The sequence below is a fragment of the Triturus cristatus genome, chromosome 6 (genome assembly GCF_964204655.1).
Source record: "Triturus cristatus chromosome 6, aTriCri1.1, whole genome shotgun sequence".
NCBI lineage: Eukaryota > Metazoa > Chordata > Amphibia > Caudata > Salamandridae > Triturus > Triturus cristatus.
The window spans coordinates 681669506-681689361 of NC_140589.1; the positions used below are offsets into that span (position 1 = coordinate 681669506).

Consider the following 19856-nt stretch of genomic DNA (forward strand, 5'->3'; position numbering starts at 1 on the left):
GATGGCGTGCACGTGCACAGCTGCTGCTCGCACTCCCTCCTCCCTTCTCCCCCTCCCTTTCCGTCAGCTTTGATCAGGCTCCTCTGCTGCTGGCATTCCCGCCTCCCTTTTTGCCCAGCCCTTCTTGTCACCTCGGCTTGCACTCACCCCTCCTTTCGGCCGCTTTCGACCGCTTTGATGTTCTGAGTGAGCTGCGCGGCCAATGCTCGTCTCCTGATGAGGTGGAGCCCACGCAGTTCAGGAGCCAACGGCTCAGGCAAATGTGCATATGGGAAATTACTTACCGTGATCTTTCACAACAGTTGTGCATCAACAGACGTCATGGAGAGGTAAATGCGCACATCTAAACAAAAAAAGTGCAAGAAGAGTAATATTAAAAATAAAATAATCATAATGGTGTTTTGGAAGATACCTATTAGTAGTAATATTGTTATTAAGATTGTTGTTGTAATAATATTTAATATTAATCAGCACCTTCTTCTCAAAGAATCCTTTCACACTGACCTGGGCGCTGCCCTCGCATTTTATTTTATGAACGCGCTGCTTTTTCCTTTAATAACTTTGAAGGGTATTTTATTTGTAAAGTGCTACAGTGGTTTTGTGCAGGAGTGTGTTACCGCACACGTTGTTCTGTTTTAAAGGTCTGTTTGAAATCCATTCGGTAAAAATCTATTTCCAATCAGGCGCTTTCAAGCGTGTCCCATTTTTGAAAGCGGTTTGTAATATTTTCAAGAAAGTCATTAATTATATCCCATAAAGAAACACTTCCGTCCGCCGGCGCGCTGATCCCTTCTGATAACTATAAATCCGATAATTCCCGTCATATCGACGGAACAGTAACTGGCGGCGCGTTAGTTTTTAAACGGTGAATACAGGAGCCAGCATTGGTAAAATATCAAATCCTTCCATCTGCTAATGTTTCCTTCACTCTAAGGGAAAGCTCTCATGCTGCAGGGTGGGGGCCTATCATGAGGGGCTGCGCTGGCTCTGCCCAGATGAATCGCAACTTTCCATGGACCTGCAATGTGCCAAGTAAATTCATATGACCTAATGTTTCCATGAGTTAGTACATTATGGCATCCTATCATGACGGGCTCCCCCCAGGTGCAAGCACAGCATTCTATGCGCCTACAGTGTGGCCAGTGAATTCATGTGACGCAATGTTTCTCCGAGTTAGTGCATTGTGGGGGTGTTTTATGATGGGCTGCGCTGGCTCTGCCCAGGTGCAAGCACAGCTTTCTATGGAAGCCAATGTTTCTCCGGGTTAGTGCATTGTGGGGGTGTATCATGATGGGCTGCGCTGGCTCCGCCCAGATGAAAGCATAGCTTTCCATGCACCTGCAGTGTGGCAAGGGAATTCATGTGACCCAATGTGTCTCAGAGTTAGTGATTATGGCATTGTATCATGAAGGGCTGCGCTGGCTCCGCCCAGATGCAAGCACAGCTTTCCATGCCCCTGCAGTGGCCAAGTGAATTGATGTAACCAAAGGTTTCTCCGAGTTAGTGCATTGTGGGGGTTTGTAACATGACGGGCTGCGCAGGCTGCACCCAGATGCAAGCACAGCTTTCAATGCACCTGCAGTGTGGCAAGTGAATTCATGTGACCCCATTTTTCTCCAGTTAGTGCGTTAATATGGGATCATATCATGACTGGGTGTGCTGGCTCCGCCCAGACACAAGCACAGCTTTCCATGTGCCTGCAGTGTGCCAAGTGAATTCATGTGACCCAATGTTTCTCACAATTAGTGAATTGTGAGAGTGTATCATTACAAGCTGCATTGCTGCATTGCAACTGCATTCTCCGTTTCCCTTTCCTTTTTTTTAATTTCCTGTCTTTTACTTGTCTCCCTTTCATGTATTTATTTCCCTCTTTCTTTCGTCTTCTCTCCTCCTTCTCCCCTTTTTCTCCTGCCTTTCTTTTTCCTTCATTTCTCCTAGCTCTTTTTTTTTTCTCTTCCTTCATCTGCCTCTCAGTTCTCTTGACTGTTTTCAGACTCTGTGTTTTTCCTACTATCCTTTCTCGTCCATCCACATCTTTCTCTTTCCTCTGTCTCACTGCTGTCTCGTTGCTTTATCTGTCTTTCATGTTTCTCTTTTTCTTCTCTATTTCCTTTCTCTCGTTCCTCATCTCTTTCCCTTCTTACTCTTCCTTTCCTCACTCTCCATCTTTCTACTTTCGCTAGGTGTCTTTCCTTTTACCAATATCGGTTTCTTTTAATCGTGTTTTCATTTTCTTCGTTGATCAGGCACACTTCTCTACAGTTCTTTCTTTATATGGTTCCTCTTTTTGTCACTGCATTGTATCCTTCAATCTCCCAATTTTTTGTCACTTTATTTTAAATTTGTAACACCGTGAATTTAAACAAAATTTATAAGGTGCATCCTTTTGCATCTTTTTCCTTGCCCTGCCTAAAGCTAACTGTTAGCTAAACAGGAAATCTCAACATTAAAATCTGTGATGCTGGCACAAATCCTCCACTTTTATGAAGACCTATCCCCCAAAACCCGCCATCTTCGTTGAAGTTTCAGGAGTCTGGATTCCTCATGGGAACATACAGCCAATAATATGTCAATTGGCTGTGTGTCTTAGTGCTTGGTTATGGCCTTGCAGTACTCTGGGTGGTTTGATCGTGGATGGTAGACCAAAACCGGATTAATGGTGTATGGTTGTGTGAAATATGTCACGCTGGAGGACTTGCCTACTATGTCCAAGGCTTAATGGTAAGCCTAACTTGGATATCTTTAGGGTACCTTGCACTGTGATGGTTTTGAGACTGCATGGTGTGGGCAAATCTAAAATGTGGTTGTTACAGTGTTGGACTGTTTGTTCCCCTCTGTGATACACCAGTTATTTGAGCTTGCTGGCAAGTGTGTGGATTGTGAACTGGCATGTATAAAGTACAAACATAGCCAAACGTACAACAGGGCACGGTAGGGACGAAGCATATTGGAACCTGCTCATCTATGTGTGAAAATAATTGGGTGGTACAAATGCATTTGAGTAAGGGAGTGGCAATATCCGAAACAAGGTCCAGAATATATCATACTTGAATTCTAGTTGGACAACCGATAATTCAGCCTCTATATAAGCTCTGACAAGATACATCAGCTCACAGAATTCCACTGATGTTGAAGTGTTCACTTTTTGAACGAAATGATAGCCTTGTATGACTGCCATGCCAGCATCAGACACTTTGACCACTTCCGCTTTGTCTGAAAAATCGAATACATTCTAGAGTGGCCTGGTTCAGTGGTTCCACCAAATATTGACTCTTTTAACGTGCAGCATAGACTGGTCACTAAACTGGTGGTACATGTGTAAGACACTGCTCTGGAAGGCATGTCCTGGTTACCAGCACCCTACGTCACCTCTCTGAAAAATGTGCGTACAGACCATGTGCGACCAGTGGTACTGCCACTTCTGCGGTTACCTCTGATGGACAAAAGGAAACCGTGTTGTCATTGTGATAGTTCATACACAAGAGGCTATCTGGGTCCCTTACCTGTGCAAGTGCTTTTCAGGAGCACCATCCACTCCGCCATAGTCTGACTTTCTGCCGATGCCCTTCGCATCCAAAACACACACACGCCACAATGGATACCTAGATTACTATAATAATCTTGCACCACACAATCTTCAGATTAGCTTCACCTCTTCCAAGCAGTGTGTTGTGCCCCCAACTACCCTAGAATGAGGAACTCCACATATTCTGACCCCTTTCTAGAGGATCAATCCTCCAAGCACACAGTGGAACTAAGTGAAGAATTCACAAAGGCCTTACCTTGGAACACCTAAGCTCCATCATGTAAACACTCAGAGCGCTTTGCAGCTCTCATTCTCAGGCCTTCGACTAGGAGGTGGAGACCCCTTTGACAAGGATCTGCTCTAATACGCCCACAGGTGCACCCTGTTATGTAATTACTCACCTACAAGCTGCAAAGCATGCAGTGGAAAGAGCACTTTACCACATGGGGTATGGCGGCAAAGATCCTCCAACAACAGAGTATCTAGCCTTGATCAGTCTCGAATAGCCAAGTATTCACTGTCTTCTAAAACTAAGTTGATTATCAATAACCTGGATGGAAGAAGCAGAGAATTCAACAGCAGAACACCCTGGAAAGCCAGAGAAGTGCTTATGAGTAGACTTAAGGGAATTTAAGTGAATTAGACTGACCTGAGGTGGATTCGTATGCATTGGTGACTGCTGGAAATCGTTCTATGCTGCTGAGGGCTTCCGTGTGGCGGTGCGGATAGTCTTACACTCCAACCATAGTTGCTTTTGGGGAAATAGATTCTTGATGCACATACTTGTATGTAAGAGCTGTTTATCGTGGGGCCTCCGGTCAGGAAAACATCAATGGAGAAGTGTTGGACACCATTAGATGCAATATCTCTATTGTGCCTTCACTGACAGCAAGCATGCCTTCTTGCTTCCAGTGATACATTTTGTTTAAACAGGCGCTGAGAGCTGCCCTAGACTTGTTTCCCACCTCGAACTGAATGTCTAGTTGAATATTGTCCGTGCAGAGGTGGAAATCTAGCATGAGAATCTGATTGGTCCCGCTAAGTCTGGCATACCCCCTTGAACAAGGAGGTTATGGCCAATCACTGACGGACCATGCAACTAAGCTTGGCGGCCTAGAAGAAAATCAAGCATTGGCATAGCTAATAGGTCTCGCTTTTGGGACCTTCTAAGTATTTAGTTATGCAGCACAATATCCTTGGTGCAACAACGTCAACTGTTGCATGGCTAAGCACTTATAAGGTCCCAAAGGCGAGAACTATTGGCTATGCCAATGCTTGTTATATTTATCTGACGAGTCCTTATTGGCATGTTGCTATTGCCAAGCATACGTCGAAGATTGAAATATAGATGTGATTTTCATCAATTTATATTCTTTGTATCATTTTCAACTTTGCAACAAACTTATCAGTGAAAGGAAACCATATTCTGGAGAATTTCTCAATCTTAATTAATAGCCCTTTGTTTATTGTGTATAAGATAATGCATACTTGGTTACCACTGCAAAAAGAAACGTACACGTTACAGAAGCACAAATAAAATTATAGTTTGGGATTTGTCCTGCGGAGACCATTGGCTGTAATCGCGAGCCACAATTGGTTATTTTTTTCTGTAAGTGGCTGGTTTTACTCAGCATGCTATATTTTGAGTTTTTTTGTTTATACCCTCACTTCCTCCTTGATGCGTATCAATAAAAGATTTTATATCTAGGCGTTCCGGTTTTTCTTCTTATTGTGAAACAAGTTTTGTGGTACGTCATGTAAATGCATGACACATTACACACTATACAATATGTAACTTTGCCCTAGATGTTCTGTGTGTCAAGAGTTTGCCTTAAGGCTATATTTATAATTCAATGTATATATATATTTTTTTTATCCACTCTAAATGTTCCAGCTTGGCCCAATGGCATAACTTTGTGGTCAGCACCACCATCAAAAGGCCCTGTAATTTTCAATACATTATCGTTTATCTACCGTACCCACATATTTGTTAAGCAAATAAAGCAAGAGAAATGGTAATTCTCTAATGCACACAGAGCAGTGGAAAGAGTGATGCGAACTCATCTCAACTCCTGAAATAAACCAGAGAAGCAGATCATGTTTCCATAGAGGGACTATTGTGTTCTTCCCATGAACCTGAACATAAGTAAGTCTCCGGGTGTTCTGATTGGTGTGTTCCTCTGAGATTGACCGGATCTTCTATGGCTAGAGTTCCCTCTTCTGGGCTACGTGGTCAGATAGTGGTCTGGAAACTAACCTGCACGGACATGTTTTCTGTATCTTGTTCTTGCTACTGCTGTAAGTTGTTGGTGAGCCTTGTGATCATGTAGGAAAGAGCCAGCTTCTAACCAGTCTCTGAAGGGCATATGGTTCTCAGTAGACCATATCTTTTCTGTTAACGAGTTCCGCAGTTGGGCTGCTTGTACAGAGAAAGGTGTGCTGCCAATGTTTTTTTTCCCTTGTATGCTTGTATTGTGAGAAGAAGTGCCAGTCTAAAGCAAAGGTTCCTGGGTTGGCTGTATTTATTCATATTCTTCCTGATGAATACCGGGCCATTACCATTTAGTGCATTGTAGGTAATGCAAAGCAGCCGGAAAGTGGACGTTCTGTCAACTGGTAACTAGTGGCTGGTCCAAAAAGTTTTTCCAGTTGGGCATTCATGGACACTTCTTTATCTTTTGTTTGCTTGAAAAGCTTAGGTGTTGGTTATCACACTTGGGATCTAGTACTCCGATGTTCTTTGGAGTCACGAGAGGTGAATGACATGGCTTTCCTACTCATTTTAACTGTCTGATCATGTTATTTAGCCTAGACCAGGCAACTTTGAGATAAATAATACTGTGTGAGAATAGACAGATTCTTAAACGGTCAGGGTGTGAGAAGGGGGAGCTTGAGCCCATTACTTTTACAAATCATGGGGGGGGGGCAGGGTCAGAGAAGGTGGAGCTTTGTGTCTAGTGATGACGGGCCCCCCGTCAGCCTCCTAAAAAAAGCTCCCAATGTTGCTGCTATGTCCTGGGGTGTTTGCAGAACCTCCATGGACATCAAGTATGCCTAGCCTCCAAACGCTGGAAAACCATGTGAGTAGAGCAGATATCATGTGACACATGGTGCACCATCTGTGTTGGTGGGTCTTTTAGCATCAACGATCCCCTGTTCTAAGTTTCACCCCTCTATTGAAGTTGTTCCTGCTTCCGAAGATACTACCTCACAAATCCACATTCTGCTACTTTACCTCGGTGTACAGCGTGATCACACTTAAATGACCAATCGCAATGTGACCCATAATCCCATTTTCAGCACAATCTCCCATATATGCACAAGAATTGATTACAGTGTGGACACACATGGTGGTTAATCACGCAGTTTGTGGTGGGTAAAACCTGCCACATGTCGCAGCAGCATATAGCATTGTTTGAGCACCTTGGAATGGGGAGTGCTCTATTGCTCTTTCTTTTTCTGGAGTCTAGGTAAGCTAGAAATGTATTTTATGTACAGAAGGATGGATGATTGTGCAGTGATTAAAGTTATTTTATTTATTTATTGGGTGCTGCACAGAGGAGGGAGGGAGGCGGAGGGAGATGTATCAATTTTGCTTACAATAGTGCACCGTTGTTTTAGTTTGAAATGTAAACAAAGTTTTATTTCCTGACTTAAGTCAACCAAGTTATTGTGGGGCCGTTGTAAGTGTTAACATATGTCTTTAGTATTAGTTCATCAGAAGACTTCATAACCTCTTTTACGTTTACAATTTTTTCCACCCCAACATTCAGATTCATTGATATTTTCAATGATGTGTAATTTCCTTCATGCTTACCATTCACATGTTTGCCATCTTCCTGTGTCTCCAATATGGCCCTTTGGGACACGGATAAAAGTCTTACCAACAATTTAGTGACTGTTTCCACCGTCATGTTTCCTGCTGATTGCGTGTAACTAATGGTAGTTCTGTTCACACTACCACTAAATATTACAGGACAGCACAACACCAAATGCTGGGGCTTTCAAAGAGCTTTAACACGAAGATTAGGCAGGGTGGTGTACAGAATACTATCTTAGTCCCGGTATTTAAATGATTCATATTCTTTAGCACTAACTTGTAAAATGTTCAATACATTGCTTTTTCCCATTCAGGTCTGTGTCAGAACTACTTTCAAATTCAAAATTTGACGTGAATTACGCCTTTGGTCGTGTGAAGAGGAGCTTGCTGCATATTGCAGCCAAGTAAGTTACAATTTTTGTCTTTCTTACCTGGCACTGAGGTTTTATATTTTTAAAGTGTCTTTTTCAGACATTTATCCACAGGGAGCAAAATGACCCCCCATCTGTTCTTTGCAGACCTCACTGTTTGACCGAATGATTGGGATGTATTGGCAGCTTCTAGATCTTCCCGAGAATGAATCACCCTGGTCTATTTGCGAAACACCGGCTTACCTGTTACTTATCTGGACCCTGCTTACTCCTCGGCGCACCCGCTTCGCGGGCGCCCCTTCGCCCGTCTCGTGGAGGAGACTTCACCCGACACCTGTGAGGAACATTGTGGACGAAAAGCGGCATCTGGCGTGTTGTTGCTGCAGGGCTGCGAGCGTGCGGGGACTTCAATTCCCAGAAGTCCCTGCAAGACCGACGGAGAGCTTCCGGTCCGCTCTCCCTGCTGGCCCGCCCCCCGCACTCCTGAGGCTTCAAAACATCAGTTGTAGATAGCCGAGTGGGTCACCCTGGTCTATTTGCGAAACACCGGCTTACCTGTTACTTATCTGGACCCTGCTTACTCCTCGGCGCACCCGCTTCGCGGGCGCCCCTTCGCCCGTCTCGTGGAGGAGACTTCACCCGACACCTGTGAGGAACATTGTGGACGAAAAGCGGCATCTGGCGTGTTGTTGCTGCAGGGCTGCGAGCGTGCGGGGACTTCAATTCCCAGAAGTTCCTGCAAGACCGACGGAGAGCTTCCGGTCCGCTCTCCCTGCTGGCCCGCCCCCCGCACTCCTGAGGCTTCAAAACATCAGTTGTAGATAGCCGAGTGGGTCACCCTGGTCTATTTGCGAAACACCGGCTTACCTGTTACTTATCTGGACCCTGCTTACTCCTCGGCGCACCCGCTTCGCGGGCGCCCCTTCGCCCGTCTCGTGGAGGAGACTTCACCCGACACCTGTGAGGAACATTGTGGACGAAAAGCGGCATCTGGCGTGTTGTTGCTGCAGGGCTGCGAGCGTGCGGGGACTTCAATTCCCAGAAGTCCCTGCAAGACCGACGGAGAGCTTCCGGTCCGCTCTCCCTGCTGGCCCGCCCCCCGCACTCCTGAGGCTTCAAAACATCAGTTGTAGATAGCCGAGTGGGTCACCCTGGTCTATTTGCGAAACACCGGCTTACCTGTTACTTATCTGGACCCTGCTTACTCCTCGGCGCACCCGCTTCGCGGGCGCCCCTTCGCCCGTCTCGTGGAGGAGACTTCACCCGACACCTGTGAGGAACATTGTGGACGAAAAGCGGCATCTGGCGTGTTGTTGCTGCAGGGCTGCGAGCGTGCGGGGACTTCAATTCCCAGAAGTCCCTGCAAGACCGACGGAGAGCTTCCGGTCCGCTCTCCCTGCTGGCCCGCCCCCCGCACTCCTGAGGCTTCAAAACATCAGTTGTAGATAGCCGAGTGGGTCACCCTGGTCTATTTGCGAAACACCGGCTTACCTGTTACTTATCTGGACCCTGCTTACTCCTCGGCGCACCCGCTTCGCGGGCGCCCCTTCGCCCGTCTCGTGGAGGAGACTTCACCCGACACCTGTGAGGAACATTGTGGACGAAAAGCGGCATCTGGCGTGTTGTTGCTGCAGGGCTGCGAGCGTGCGGGGACTTCAATTCCCAGAAGTCCCTGCAAGACCGACGGAGAGCTTCCGGTCCGCTCTCCCTGCTGGCCCGCCCCCCGCACTCCTGAGGCTTCAAAACATCAGTTGTAGATAGCCGAGTGGGTCACCCTGGTCTATTTGCGAAACACCGGCTTACCTGTTACTTATCTGGACCCTGCTTACTCCTCGGCGCACCCGCTTCGCGGGCGCCCCTTCGCCCGTCTCGTGGAGGAGACTTCACCCGACACCTGTGAGGAACATTGTGGACGAAAAGCGGCATCTGGCGTGTTGTTGCTGCAGGGCTGCGAGCGTGCGGGGACTTCAATTCCCAGAAGTCCCTGCAAGACCGACGGAGAGCTTCCGGTCCGCTCTCCCTGCTGGCCCGCCCCCCGCACTCCTGAGGCTTCAAAACATCAGTTGTAGATAGCCGAGTGGGTCACCCTGGTCTATTTGCGAAACACCGGCTTACCTGTTACTTATCTGGACCCTGCTTACTCCTCGGCGCACCCGCTTCGCGGGCGCCCCTTCGCCCGTCTCGTGGAGGAGACTTCACCCGACACCTGTGAGGAACATTGTGGACGAAAAGCGGCATCTGGCGTGTTGTTGCTGCAGGGCTGCGAGCGTGCGGGGACTTCAATTCCCAGAAGTCCCTGCAAGACCGACGGAGAGCTTCCGGTCCGCTCTCCCTGCTGGCCCGCCCCCCGCACTCCTGAGGCTTCAAAACATCAGTTGTAGATAGCCGAGTGGGTCACCCTGGTCTATTTGCGAAACACCGGCTTACCTGTTACTTATCTGGACCCTGCTTACTCCTCGGCGCACCCGCTTCGCGGGCGCCCCTTCGCCCGTCTCGTGGAGGAGACTTCACCCGACACCTGTGAGGAACATTGTGGACGAAAAGCGGCATCTGGCGTGTTGTTGCTGCAGGGCTGCGAGCGTGCGGGGACTTCAATTCCCAGAAGTCCCTGCAAGACCGACGGAGAGCTTCCGGTCCGCTCTCCCTGCTGGCCCGCCCCCCGCACTCCTGAGGCTTCAAAACACCATCCCACTCCCGCAGCGCGGGACGCAGCCTGGACGAAGACCGGACAAAGAGCGGGCCGTTTGTGGCCGTTCGTGGGCGGCTGTGGTCGGGGCGGGCCCCCTCCCTAACTCGAGCTGATCTGACCAGGCCACTCACCCAGCCGGTATTGTGAGTACATGCACCTTTGTCAACCGGTGTCCTGCTTACTTAATATTGGCCGCCCATATCTTGAGTATAAACATTGTAGTGTGTGCTGGACATTTTTGGTGACTTATATCCTCCTGTTATATTCGGAGGTTTATCTGTTTCCTATTGTGTGAGTTTGAACGCCTGTTTGTTCATTCCCCAAAGTATGGCCTCCTTAAGGTCTGGCAGGAAGGTGGCAAGAAACAGCGTAGGGGGTCAGGTTACAGGGACCCTTGACAATTTTATTACTAGAGCTGCTCGTGTTCTTGAACACGAAATATTGTTAACGGAAAAAAGAGTGTCCCTAGAACTTGCTGCCAAAAGATCATCCCTTGGCAATATCATGTTGGCTGTCTCGCCTGAAAACAGTCAACCTCAAATTCCTTCTACTGGTGATACTTTAAATGTACTGCCGGACACCCTCGATCATTGCCCGTTGGTGGATATTCAGGAGATAACTAGTATCCCTGACACCAGTGGTGATCAAACCACTGACAGTACTGATATCCCGCAACCTACCACTGACCAGCAAATGATCCAGGTTTCAAAGCCCAGGCACATTCCAAGTAAAAGGAAACGTATGGGAGCACCACTTAAGGGGAAAAGAGCTAAAATCCCCAAAGCGTCCAACCCACGCAAATCTGCACCTACAAGCGAAGTTCAAATTCCTGCAACGTCTGCTAGCTTACATTTGGCATCTGGTGGATCGAAGTCCCTGTTCCCTTCCCCTGTTCTACCAAACGCAGACTCTCTTACCTGTGATCTTCTCAAGTCTATAGAGAAGTTATTTAAATCATTACTCCTCCCATTATTGGAGCGAGTTACGCGTTTAGCCTCCTCACTTGAGAAGCTAGAGGGTATGGTATCTGTCAACACGTCCCTGCTGGAGAAGATTGCAGTGTCTTCTGTTGACCATGCAACCTCCTCTAACAATGACATTGTGGATAAATCTAGGCCTGCCTCCACTGCCCATTCACCTTTGGATGGAGTACTACCTAGCATCCCGACACACAATGTCCAGGAGGTGGACGTTCCATGTCCTCAGGTTAACATTGAGGTCCCGAGAGAAACGGATTGTAATACCATCCCTGAGGCAGCTGTTTTATATCAAAACTTTCCGACTATCAATCTCCCACCTGAGTCGCAGCCATATACCATTATATTGTTGGATGTACCCCGGCTTCCCCAGTCAAAGTCTGAGTGTCATAACGACTTAAAGAATAAAGTCTCACACTGGCTAAATACCAACAGGCCATTACCTATTGGTCTACGGACCGAAATAATGACCGTCCGCAGGGTATGTTGGTTGGGCAACAGAGTTAAACAGGTGCAGGGTGACTGTGTGATCATAAATTTTCGCGACCCGAGGGTTGTCAGGCATATCTGTTCCTTTTCTAACACCCTGAGAGGGACTGGCATTTCCACAGTGGATTTGTCATATTTTTTCCCACACAAATCAACTGTCACTACACGTGATATGTCCTATGCTTGGGAAAGGGTAAACAGGCCTTCTTACCATCAGCTAAGGCCGGATTTCCATCTCCCCTTGTCAAACTTCTACACACCCTTGAGCTCATTAGATGGGGTTGACTGACAGTTACCCCACCTGGTAGAATCGAATAACTTGTGGGAAGTTTGCTCTAGTTCAGTTAACCCAGTGCAAGCAGGGAGTGGGTGTTTTCGGGGGGCCCAAGTTGGTTTGGCAAATATGACTTTCAGTACTCTGTCTCCCCACCCAACTAGTCCGCCTCTCCCCCCCATTGATCCTTCCCCAACTATAAGCGAGACTAGGGGCCCCATTAATATTAATATTAATATCGATACTACCCCAACATCTGTAGTACCATGTACAATGTCACCTAGTTCTATGCCCCTGACCCTGGTTTCGTGGAATGTTGCGGGCCTTGGTACCAGGGTATCCTCTGAAGAATGGGTAGGCTGGGTAGACACCCACGACATCCTGGTTTTCCAGGAGACATGGGCTGTGGACCCGATCTATCTCTCAGGGTATGTGAATTTTTCTAAGGGGGCAACTCGTGGCACTAGGGGCCGACCGTCTGGTGGGCTTTGTATTTGGGTTAAGCAATCCCTTGGGTATTCAATCAAGGAAATAGTTATTGATAGCCCTGACCTACTAATTATTTCCTTGCAACATGAAAATGATCCTGTAGTCCTAATTGTAAATATTTATAACAGAGGCCTCCCCGGGGGACGGGGCACAAAAACCTTTTTATTATTAGATGGGTTTCTTGACACTATTGACATGCATACTAATGTTTTGATTGTGGGTGATCTAAACTGCTGTTTTGAACCTCTGCTGTCTACTCTAGACTCATTAACCTGGGAAGTAGACGTAATTTTAAATATTCCCTCCCTCGATCTCCCACCTATTAAGAGGTGGACAGAGTCAGCCACACAGTGGATGGGACTATGTATGGAGCGGGGATTTAGGGCCGCCAATGGGAGGACTGCCTCTGACAGGGGGGGAAAGATGACTTTCTCAGACGGCCGTCGTTGTAGCAGCAGAATTGATTATGCCTTAGTTAAAATCGAGTTCTGGTACACTTTAAGTGATATGGCGATATTAGACCGCCCGGAGAGTGATCACAATCCGTTGGTTTTAAGTCTTTTACTCTGCCCAGCCCAGAGAGCCAAACCCACAGAATTAGTCACTGCGGAAGCCGTTTTAACTAATGACCAACGGCGGGTACGTTGGGACAAAGTTGCAATGGATGCTGAATTAATGCACAGGATTAGCTCCTTGGTATCCGGTGCCCTGGTGGACATTCAGTCTCTTCAGAACACCGAGGATGTGACTAGTAAAGCATCATGCATACATGATCATCTTTTCACTGGCCTTAAATCCCTGTTTTTAAAACCTTGTAAGGCCAAGAAATCCATAACTCCAAAACCATCGTCCTGGTATAATAAAACCTGCCGAGAATCTTATTGCAAATTAAAATCTGCCATTGCTAATAAAGAACTAGATAAGGTCAGATTGGCCAGGATACACTATAAAAAGGTGAAGGCCAAGGCAAAACAGGAGTGGGATAATGATCACTGGAACAACCTCTTGGCTGCCAGCAAGCACCGGAACTTAACCCTCTTCTGGCATACTGTTAAGTGGGGTAACAGCCAGAATAGCCAGGTCCCCTCCAATCATGTCCCCCCGGAAGCCTGGGTGACCCACTTCGAATCCCAATTCTCAGACCCCACAGTTGTCGAGGGGCCTGCCCCAGTTATTACAGGGGATCCTTCCCTCCCTATAACTTTAACTTTTGACTGCGCAGAGGTCGAACAGGCTCTAAGTAAGGTTTCAAGTGGCAAGGCGCCGGGCATGGACTGTGTTCCTGCAGATCTCTTTAAATCTGATTCAGTGAACTGGGTGCCCTACATCGCACACTTTGCCAATGCCGTAGCCAGAGGGGCAGATATCCCAGATTCCTGGGGGGGGGCTGAGATTCTCCCCATCTTCAAAAAAGGTGATCGTTCATGCCCGGGGAACTACCGCCCAATTAGTCTTATTGACTCGGTCCAGAAAATTATCGCTAGAATGATCTTGGCACGAATCCAGGCTTGGATTGAGCAGGAGGACATCATCTCTCCTCTCCAAGCCGGTTTCAGACCGTGTACCAGTACCATCGACCAGGCTTTCAAATTCCAACTGATTGTCTGGAAAACGGTCAATTTGTGTGGCGGTACTTTATATGCTGCCTTTGTAGACCTCCGGTCAGCATTTGACCTAGTCAATAGAACTAAACTTTGGAGCGTACTGGCGGAGCTTGGGCTTCCCCCAGCCCTTTTGAATATTATCATTAGGCTCCATGATAACAACTACGCTCAAGTCCGCTGGGGAAAACAGGGCCAGGTTACTGGACGGTTCAGGGTCAATCGGGGTGTCAGGCAGGGGTGTGTACTTGCTCCCACTTTGTTTTTACTGTTTATCAACAGTGTTGTTAAGTACTACTCCAACAAATCGACGGACGCTCCCACGCTTGGAGGTATCAAAATCCCACTCCTTATGTTCGCCGATGACACCCTACTTCTCTCTCAGACCCTATCAGGACTACAGGCGGCACTTAATGTCTTTACGCATTTCTGTTCCGATTTTGACCTGGCGGTCAACGTGTCCAAAACCAAATATATGGTTTTTAATAAAGGGAGATGTATAAAGGGACATGTTTTTATGGACAAAACTCTGCTTGAGCGTACACACGTTATGACTTATCTAGGTGTAGTTTTTGAAAATAAGCTGGACTGGAGGCCGCAAATTGATGTTCTATCTTTAAAATTTGCCCAGCTTTCTGGTTGCCTAGTTAAAGAACATAAGCAATCAAAGTCGAGAATGATGGGCCCCCCCATTAAAATTTTTAATGCGAGGATAAACTCTGCGATCCTCTATGGTGCTGAGCTCTGGGGTTTTGCAGATCTTACTCATTTAGTTAAGGCACAATACAAATTTTTTAGATTACTTACGGGCCTTCCTTGCTCCACTCCAGTTAAACCCCTCCTGCTGGACCTTGGCTGTCATTCGTTTGAAGACATTGCGAGGTTTAAGCCACTGGCCTTCTGGAGGCGCTTATGGACAGTCCCTGAGCTGGACCTATATGCAAAGGCCTTCCTTGATGTGCGCTCTATCCTAGGGGCTGGCAACATTCCTTGGTTCAAACAGACCAGGCTGCTCTTGGAATCTATGGGATTGGCTAACTTATGGATTGACCCGGTTAACAATCCCTTTCCTTCCAAGAAAGACTTCAAGAGTCTCTACTGGTCTATGGTGCAGCAGAAACATATTAATACAGTTACTGCAGAGTCCTTGACGGGAAGGTTCCTGGCCCAAAAAAGAACCCCATTCCTCGAGGCATACTGGGATACCATCACCAGACCTTGTGATAGGAAACTTTATCACCAATTTAGGGTAGGCACACTCCAGACTAACTCTTTCACCAAAAAGTGGAAGGGTATGTCTAGTGACTCATGTAAAAGTTGCCCTGACTGTATTGATTCTGTTGGTCATATTTTCTTTGTATGTCCTGCCTATGCCGCACCTCGAGCTAAATGGCTCAAGCCTTTATGTCAAACATTAGGCACTAGGCAAGGGTCAGAAGCCCTTGAAATGTTGAGATTTGAGCCCAGTGAATATGTTGCTATTGCTGTTGCTAAGTTCCTGGCCTGGGTTTGGTTTATCAGAAACAAGAGGCATTAAGACATTGGCCCATTTTTAACCACTTTGATCAAGTTTCTTTTTAAAATCGTGTTTTTTAAAACATGTACTTACATTTTTAATGTTTTGTAAATGTCTTTTATGATGAAATGCATCGACAATAAAGACTAATGAAATGAAATGAAAAGCCCAAGAAAATTAATTGTCCCCTCAAGAGATAATAAGCACTGTTGATCCAACTCTGAGAATCCTATTCCATAGAAAGAAACCTGACTCAAAACTGAAGACATTCTCTACACTACTTCGATAAATATTGATTGTCATTTGAAGATCACAATAAAATTGTGTTATGGTTTAGTTCCTCTTTGACCCTTGCAAGTATCTAGTATATATAATAGCCAGTGTTTTAGCATACTTTCACTGTATTTGTTGACTTATAGCTTCGCAGAGCTTTACAATATTGAACATAGCTGCAGCAACTTGTCATAGATTATCAATACCACTACCTATTATGTATATTCCTAATATATGCTTAATTTTAACTATGGAAGAGTATTCCACTCACCCACTTCAATTGGCAGCCTGTTGGTGTCATGTAGGTCCTATAAACCTATATAGGATCTGCGCGTTTAAACCATATACACTGCGAGATTGGTGTACAGACTGATTCCAGACGTCCCCGGGTATTTTAGCCTTCTATACCAGCTAGCTCACAGTGCCACTATAAACCCCTCTTACCAAGGAGAGATTAGTTCTTGGCAACTATCGAACATGACAACTCTGCCCCGTCCGGGATAGTGGAAACAGTATAGTACTTTTCGCTCAGTCACTCATGCTCACTTTTTCTCAGGGAAATACACAGAATATACTGTGGGGATGTTTTCCAATAAGCATTTATTAAACCAGCTTCATTCTAATGTAAAATAGGTGTGCTGAAACAACCAAAAGACAGAAACCGATATAAATAGTGGTAAGCACCAATAGAGTACAAGGATGGTAGACTCCTATCATAGTGCTAAAACAATTAATACAGGCAAGCAAGTATAAACGTATATGACAGTAATAATGGGTACTTTTACGAAACTACCCTAACTAGATGTACCTAGCATGTATGTAGGTGTATAGCCAAGAATCCTTCTAGGATAAAGTCAACCCCATTACCTGAAGTAAGAGACTGTGGTACCCCGTCTTGGTCTCGAAATGGACACCCTGCAAGGGATGTCAGACCACTGCGAGCTGGAGTATCTGCGTGCAGGAACCTCAGCGTCTTGCGTCAGTGTGTCAGCATGGAAGTCCTTTTCTCCTCTCCTGCCTTAGCGAAGATATGGTGTTTATATACCCAAAGCGATGCTCCCAGGAGATATACCTTGCTGTGTCATGTCGGACTAGGATGATGGAAGGAATGACCCTTATACATAGTTGTAATGCAGGAGATTGTAGTCCTGTGATTCCAAGAATCCTCATGAATAATGAATGAAGCTAGTTATAAGAGAAAACTCCATGTCCTTTAGGCATTACCGTAACTAGGTAAAAGGTCGGTACTAAGAACCGTTATGTAGTGTAATGTCAGGGGACTATAGGTGAAAGGTCTGGTTGCTACCTGAGCCTATATCCGGCACCTGTATGAAACATAACATTGGATGTGGATTGAGTGTCATTTCTTGGCACTGGTCACAGTTGGCCAGTGGCCTGTTCTTAGTCTGCCTCCAAAGATTGCTGTGTATTGATATGACATCCGATCATGATGTGAGTGCAGCTAGCCTGTTGCAAGCTTGGCTTGCAATGGTGTAGGCCGACCAGTTCTGCAGGAGGTTTGGCTGTGCACTGAACACAGAACCAGCCCTGTCAAGTGCCACCCATCACGCTTTAGCCTAATGCATTTGAAGGCAAGTTCTCACAATAAAAATCATTATCACGCATTATAGCGCCTCCTTAGCTGTCAGGCTGGAGCGCTGCAGTATAGTAATTAGCACGGTCAGACCAAGCAAAGCTGGCAGGCCAGTCCATGCTGCTCACAGCTTGGGAGCTGGCTCAGCTACACTCATTGCGCTCACTCTGGATACATTTACCCAGCATTCTAATTCATGTGACCTAATTTCACGAAAGACATTATTAGGGTTTTATGGTATAGTTCTCTTCCAAAAGTGGCTTGAGACGGCGTAACCTGTTGTACTTGTGCCCGCAATGTAGGCAGGGCTTGTTTTGGGTTTCTTGTGCCTGGAAGTCCGTGCTGGCCCCAACATTGACAGTATTCTTCCATTGACAGTTGCCCCCTGTGCCTCGCGCCCAGTGTGCGTCTCTCGCCTGTCTGTACTGCACCTGAACCATGGCCTAGTGCTAAGAGTACATGATTATGAGCCAGAATCCTAGTGTAGGATTAGTGGATGTTGGCAAACGTGGCTCCTGAAACAGTATCTCAGATTTGAGGTGGAGGTGTACATTTTTTTACTGAGAGACAGTCTTATTGTGACTTGAATGATTCAGCATATAGCCCATACTTGACTAAAGGTTAACAGAGCATCCTAAATGATGATTCTGAATAATCTTTTTCTACAGATGATGTTTGTTCCACATAGTTATATTTGTCAAAGCATTGATATTTTACATCAAGCATTCTCTTCTTCAAAGATTCAACCATATCCCATAGATACTCCTTAAAAATTATTTTTGGTTTTTCATAATTGTTAAGGTACTGTTATCTTTCCCTATCAGAGTAATTGTTTCAAGTTCATCTTTATGTTCACATTATTCTGACATTTTGATTCCAATGGTCTTTTTAAAACAGACCTGCTTTTCTGCTTTTTTTTGCAAGCTGTGATGCTAATATTCTCTTTTGTGTTTTCAGCTGTGGGTCTGTAGAATGTTTGATTTTACTGTTAAAGAGGGGGGCAAATCCAAATTATCAAGATATCTCTGGATGCACACCTCTTCACCTGGCAGCTAGAAATGGGTAAGAAATATGATTTTTTCATTCAACCAGTGCGAAGTTCAATTGTCATTGTTGCTAATTTCATGATTTACCTAGTTGGAGAAAGACTTTTCCTCTGTCCATTGGAAGGATTATCCGTTGCATCTCCATGTTATAATCTAAAACCGCTACTAATGCATGCCTTGGTCTCAGATACTGGTTTTTATTGAGCTCTTTCTATTTGAGCTTTTTCCGTTACTCCCACAGCAAGAGAAGAGATTAGACGAGAGGTAGATCTTTATTGAGTTTTGTATTTTACATTTTTCATAAGATAGTACTTTTGCTAATACAGTACTATGACTGAACTATTCTTTCACATAGTGCTGGGTTTTGCAATTGTAACTCTTGTCAATCCTTAGGGCCTCATTATAAGTTCAAGTGAACTATGCGATTGGTGGATCCGATGTCTGTTGATGCAAATCTGGCATGTTATTCCACAAAATCCCCTGGCAATTCCTTATTTCTGAGTGAATCCTGCTATATTCCCATCCACCCCCCCCCCCTTTCCATTGGTGGTAATCCCGGGTCGGGGGAGGGAATTGAGATATTGGTTGAATTCAAATGTGACTCATAATGAGGCCTTACACCTTTTAAAATATGTCCTGATACAAGCTCTTAAATATTCCACTAACTACAATTTTTAAACAAGGTAAGTTCTGCTGTGGTGTGCTACATGTATGAAGAAACTAGTGTAAGCATGTACTATTAATCTTTGTTGCATAACAATATCTTATATTTGATGTTAAACCGTTGTATAAGAGCAATCTTGCAAGTTAAGGCATTTTTCATTGAGCCAAATCTTTCTGTTCAACAGATTATTTGCACAATACTAACATGCCTTTGATCTATATGTTAATCCCTCTTATAGGCAGAAAAAATGCATGAGCAAATTGCTGGAGTACAACGCAGATGTAAACATTTGCAATAATGAGGGGCTCACAGCTGTAAGTATTTCCAAAAGATTCCCTTTTTTGTTACAATTGTAGTGTAAATCCAAATTTTAAGGTAAGATCATATACACAAACAACTTATTCTGTTTGTTTAAACAATGTTCTATTTCCTATTTTTTTCATTTCTGTTTTTGACACTTTCTTCAGGACATAAAGTACAGCTAGCACAAGTCTGGTCACCATTATTAAACATGGTTTCTTTTTTCA

The 19856-nt window shown here is 45.6% G+C and overlaps 1 protein-coding gene across 2 annotated transcripts in view; it reads left to right on the plus strand.

Annotated features, from left to right (window-relative positions):
• The window catches only part of HACE1 (HECT domain and ankyrin repeat containing E3 ubiquitin protein ligase 1), a 339965-nt gene that overhangs the window by 53988 nt on the left and 266121 nt on the right, over positions 1-19856 (plus strand). For both annotated transcript variants that reach the window (XM_085611183.1, XM_085611184.1), the window contains exons 3-5: positions 7661-7750; positions 18577-18681; positions 19568-19643. In XM_085611183.1, coding sequence (XP_085467309.1) covers positions 7661-7750; positions 18577-18681; positions 19568-19643 — 271 coding nt within the window. The remainder of the gene's footprint in view (positions 1-7660; positions 7751-18576; positions 18682-19567; positions 19644-19856) is intronic.